The sequence below is a fragment of the Malus sylvestris genome, chromosome 11, assembly GCF_916048215.2.
Source record: "Malus sylvestris chromosome 11, drMalSylv7.2, whole genome shotgun sequence".
Taxonomy (NCBI): domain Eukaryota; kingdom Viridiplantae; phylum Streptophyta; class Magnoliopsida; order Rosales; family Rosaceae; genus Malus; species Malus sylvestris.
In genome coordinates, this window is record NC_062270.1 from 26,915,240 (window position 1) to 26,920,965 (window position 5,726).

Sequence of the window (5,726 nt, forward strand, 5' to 3'; positions counted from 1 at the left end):
AGTCCAGAGTTTTAGAGAGAGAGCTAAGAGAGATGAACGAATAGAGAGTGTGTGTTGAGTGGTGAAGGGAGGTGAGGTGGCAACAAGAGATTCAGTGAGTAAATAGAGAGAGAAAAAAACCAAGGTTTCTAGAAGGAGGGGATACGAGATAGGGCATGAGTGAAGTGTGGGCCCCACGTGGCTCACAAAACAAGCCGCAAAATACCTCTAAACATGAAATTACCAAATCACCCTTCACGTTCATAAAATCATAAAATCTCCATCCTAGCTTCAAATTCGATTTCGTTTGTGCTCACGTGTTCGTATCGTCGCGTACTATGCAAATAGGCTAAAAGAATGAATCATACGTCTCTCTAAATGATGGTCAACGGAAGTCAATCCTTGCCTTTGGAGGCATTTTCGTCCATTCACTCTTTTAAAATTAATATAATCGTAAAATTAGGGCCGAGTTGTCACAGTCTTGAAAATTGTACTTTAAGGTAATCAAAACTTTGAATTTAGATTTTTCTTTTCAATAATTTACATTTAAAAGATTATTTTAATATTCGATTCGTTAGTGTGATGTTGATTTTAGAAAAAAACACAAAAGAAACAATTGGCGTTGAATTTATTATACTCGTCAATCAAGTTTTATTATTCTTCACTGTCAATTTTAGACTCTTGACTGCAAACATTTAATAGATTTGCGTTTAAAAACATGAGACGTGTAATATTTGAGTAATGTTTGTATATCTATCTCCTTTTGATATTAATTTTTAAATGATATTTGATGTCAAAATAGAAATTTTTATGTATTTAGCGAATTATTTTTTATGCATATCAATGTATAAAGAACCGGGGGTCAAAGAACTTTAAGGCCCTACTTCGAAGGCTTGCCCAGGGTGTCATATCCCGGCCCGGGCCCCTACCACATCCTGGCTCGACTCCGCCGTAACACGATATTGTCCACTTTAAGCCCCGACCATGCCCTCACGGTTTTTTTCTAGGAACTCACACGAGAACTTCCCAGTGGGTCACCCATCCTGGGATTGCTCTTGTACGAACTCGTTTAACTTTAGAGTTCTGATGGAACTCGAAGCCAGTGAGCTCCCAAAAAGCCTCGTGCTAGGAAGAGATGAGAATATACATATAAGGCTTAGATGATCCACTCTCCTGGATGATGTAGGATGTTACAATCCACCCCCTTAGGGGTCCGATGTCCTCATCGGCACACTTCCGACCAGGGATTGGCTCTGATACCAAATTGTCACATCCCGGCCCGGCCCGGCCCCCCACCATATCCCGGGCTCGACTTCGTCGTAGCACGATATTGTCCGTTTTGGACCCCGACCACGCCATTACAGTTTGTTTCTGGGAACTCACACGAGAACTTCCCAGTGGGTCACCCATCCTGGGATTGCTCTTGATCGAACTCGCTTAACTTCGGAGTTTTGATGGAACCCGAAGCTAATGAGCTCCCAAAAGGCCTCGTGTTAGGAAGAAATGGGAATGTGGGATTGATAAGAGCATATTTATGCGACTTAGTTAGCTTGTTTCTTGGCATTTATTTAGTTAGTTTGTACTTATTATAGTGATTTAAGCTATTTTCGTGTGTTTGTAGGTTCAAATGACAAAGTTGGCAAAATGCATTTTGGTGCAGTTTTGGGTTGAATTAGAGTGCATGCATGTGGAGCAAGTTGGATGGACGTTTTTGGTGCTTAAATGAGGCTAGGAACATGCTACAAATCTGGAGAAACAAATGCAAGTTGCAAGAATGGTTGGTGCACTCACCTAAGCTACCTACCAGAAATTGAATGGATGGTGCACTCACCTAAGCTACCTACCAGAAATTGAATGAATGGTGCACTCACCTAACCTACCAGAAAATGAATGGACGGTGCACTCACCTAACCTACCAGAAATTGAATGGAATGTGCACTCACCTAACTCACCTAATCCATCATCTCCCTATAAATACCCATTGCCGTGCATCTCAAGGGGAAGAGACCCATCCACCACCACAATTCACCACTCATCCATCATCACAACCCAATCTATGCCGCAGCTTTGGAGAAGAAGATACTCTTGCCGTGCATTCCATTGGAGAATGAGGAACTTGTGCACATGCCACCTGCATCCTTGGGAGTTCTAAGAGTTATTTCTTCCCTTATTTTACTTTCAATATTTATTTCAGTTTGTATTTCAATTGCTGTGAACATGTGTAACTAAGTTTTTCTTAGTTGGAGATGAATTCGAAGCCATGAACATATTTGCAATATGAATTGATTAATTCCAGTTGTGATTTCATAAAGTGTGGATGCAATTTGCTTAACTGTTTTATTCAAAACTGATTCTTGTATGTTGATTAAGGATGCATACTTAGTTTTCATGCATGAATTTGATGCTAGAATATAAGGGAGTTTCACATAATCGTTACAAACTTATTTTCACAAGTAGTGAAGGTTGCTAGTCACAATCGCGTTAATTGAATTCTTGGCAAACGTATCATGCATTCATAGTTACAAATGTCTCGTCAACACTTATGATTTTCATGAAACGTAATGATCTCTGATTGTATCTCTATTATGCATTCATGTAGGGGACCTTTGGAGAATGATTTGGGTTGTCACCAGGGGCGGATCCATAGTGGGCTCAATGGGGTCACACGACCCCTTGGAAGCCATGGAAATAACCTTGGAGCTGCTGGTGCGACCTCTTGGAGCTGCACACCACGTGGTCGACGAAATGTCTGAAAGAAGAAGAAAGAGTTCGCTTGCAGGTTGAAGAAGAAGGAGGCTGCTGGCGTGTTGATAGCCTCCTCGAACTTTGAGAGAAAACTCGCAGCCTCCGGTCTCGACCGAGCAACAAGCAAAATGCCGAAGCAGATCCATAAGATCAAGGATTTCCTTCTAACTGCAAGAAGGAAGGATGCCCGCAATGTCAAAATCAAGAGGACCAAGGATGCTGTCAAGTTCAAGGTTCGGTGTTCCAAGTACCTTTACACACTTTGTGTGTTTGATTTCGAGAAGGCAGACAAGTTGAAGCAATCTCTTCTTCCAGGTTTGAACGTTCAGGACCTTTGAACAAGGATTTTGGAGTAGCTGGTCGCGCTATCCTACCAAGACTCGATGAAATGACAATATGCATGCCGTTTCTGTTAAAAAAAATTTACGTGCTGCGCGCTATCCTTATTGACCCCCCTAACATTATTTCCTGGATCCGCCACTGGTTGTCGCATGCATTCATCCAATTCAATGAGTAAAGGAAAATCTGAGGGTTAATTAGTGCATCATGGTTAATCTGGGGTGTTGAGATTCATAATTTATTGAAAAGCAATTGGAGATTGATTTGTATGCAAGTGTGTCATGTGTGGAGAAAGACCCTCTAGCTAGCCCATAATCCATTCAAATCACCAAATTCATACCAAACTTTATCTAGTTTAGTTTCTATCTTGTTTTAGTTCAAATTCATCAAAACCAAACCCCCCCCTTTGTTTTAAGTGTTAATTAGGTTAGAATCTGTTTTAGTTTGTGTTTTTAAGTGTTTTGAGTCAAGGTAAAACCAATTTTCGTCCAAATTCATTCCTAGTGTCTAGTTTGAGTCTATTTAGTTGTTTTAAGCTGTTTTGAGTCATTAGAGTCTAATTAAGTGTTTTTAAGTTTATTTTTGTGTTTTTGAGTCAGTTTAGAGCAGATTAGCAATCCCTCCTAATCCCCGGTTTAGAACGATCCATACTTATCCATACTACAATTGTCAACAAGAATTTGTGTGTTAAGTTAATTTGCGCATCAGGGATGTTACATAGGGCCCCCAAATTCTAAAGGCTGGTCTTGTCACCATCCATACAAAAAATAAACTAAATACAGTAAAACGAATTTCTAAAGTTTCAACCAAGCAAAGTTGAAATTAAATGACAAGACAATACCATCATTTCAACCAAAGGAAACACAAAAGCAACACTATCGTTATTGTTCAAATAAAAGCCAAACAACAAACTTCAAGTATACCCCTCTCAAACTTGTATTTAGATTCCAATAAATAATGTAAAATTAATAAATCGACCCTATGAAACTTGTGTTTCATGTAACTCCTAGGAAGATATGGTTTTGGAAGTGGGCAAAAAGAAAAATTGGAAGAATTGTAGGAGAAAAGCTAATTGTGTGGATGTTTGAACAAATACATAGGTATTTATAGACTTTTTGGGTAAACTTTGATTTAAACATTTTTATTAATTGTTATAGTCGTTGGATTTAACTTTGAGTCATTAGATTCATTTATTTATTTTTAACCATTAGATTTGATCATATTCGATCTCAGCCGTTAGATATAATGTATTTATAAATTAAAAATTAAATAAGTTTGAATTTGGACCGTTGGCCATTGGTCCAATAGTACAAATCGTTTGATTGAAAAAAAGAGCTGTTTCGCTTGTTTATTGTCGTCGACAACCTCGTATGGTAGGGCCATTTACTGTCAGCGGCCCCTGAGTTCGGCGCGTAGCCTTGCTGCGTTTCCTTTTTCTCTTAGCGTGTCCATGCACACTATGGGCTAGACTGTCACAGCCCGTCTCAAATATATAATTATCGACGGCGTGAATTGATGAAAATACCCTTGGACGTTAGTTGTGTAATGTGGTTTAAGTGTGGTTTTGGGTCAATATTCTTAAATCCTAATTGTTTAGAACCAATTAGGAATAAGTTATGGTATTTTTGGTGGTTGACCAATCCTAGGCCACACACATACACTCTCTCTCTTTTCTCTCCCGTACCCTCTCATCTCTCTCGGACTCTCACTCTCTCTCTCCTTCTAAATCGTACGGACAATCACCCAAAACCCTTGAAACTTCACGAATTGTGGTCAAAGTTGGCACCATTGTGTTCGTGAAACTCAGACGAGTCAATTGGTACCCATTTCAGGTAAGGATACCTTCGGAAACCCTAGTTTTTCATAACCCCCGATTTGTGCACTGTTTATGCACACGTAATTATGGATGTTTTTGGGAATTTGAAGCTTGTAGGAAGCTTAGTGAGGTCCTAAGGAAGCTCGAAGTGCTTCGTTTGAAGGTTTTGGATGTCAGGATCGTGTGGACGAAGTTTGGCCGGTTTTCTTGGAATTCTCCGGTGAGATCCCATGACTTTTAGAACTTTAAATTAGTATGATTGTGTTATACTAGTTAAGAGCTTCATTTTGGTATAAATTGCGTGAAAAATGGTGCAAAAATGAGCGAGAAATAGGCAATTGCAGGTCTGCCCAGAATCCAGCGCCGATGGCACTATTCCGACATTTGGAGGTTGAAGGTGATGAGCGTGAGGTCGCGTGAGGCCATGCCCTCCCTGGAGCGTGAGGGCGCGTGAGCCACAGAAAAATTATTCTAAAAATATCACGATGTTCGTGAGGTTGTGTAGGTCACGTTGGTATATTCAAATACCAAAATTGAGCTTTGTATGAGAAGTTATTAGCTAGTTTTGTATATGTGCTTTAAAATAACGTTTTTATAGTTAATTCGCATATAGGTGAGACTTATCCCGACGATGAGCGTATCCACGGACAACTCGAGGGTTACGACCCGTTGACATACCAGTGAGTGGGCTTTTGTTTTCAGTATATATTTATATACTTGATATATTTCCCAGAAATGCATTTTTAAGGAATGTATGCTTTGAAATAATATGCCAAATACTTTTATATTCTAAATATGCATTTAATGGCTGCATATATATATAAATGTGGTGCTGTGGAGGCACTGG

The 5,726-nt window shown here is 39.6% G+C and overlaps 1 protein-coding gene across 1 annotated transcript; it reads left to right on the forward strand.

The window, feature by feature from the left end:
- Positions 1 to 2,392: 2,392 nt before the first annotated feature.
- On the forward strand, positions 2,393 to 3,123 carry LOC126590127 (60S ribosomal protein L38-like). The gene has a single exon (XM_050255647.1). It carries the CDS (start codon positions 2,853 to 2,855, stop codon positions 3,060 to 3,062), a length of 210 nt encoding a protein of 69 aa, XP_050111604.1. The 5' UTR covers positions 2,393 to 2,852; the 3' UTR covers positions 3,063 to 3,123.
- Positions 3,124 to 5,726: the final 2,603 nt, after the last annotated feature.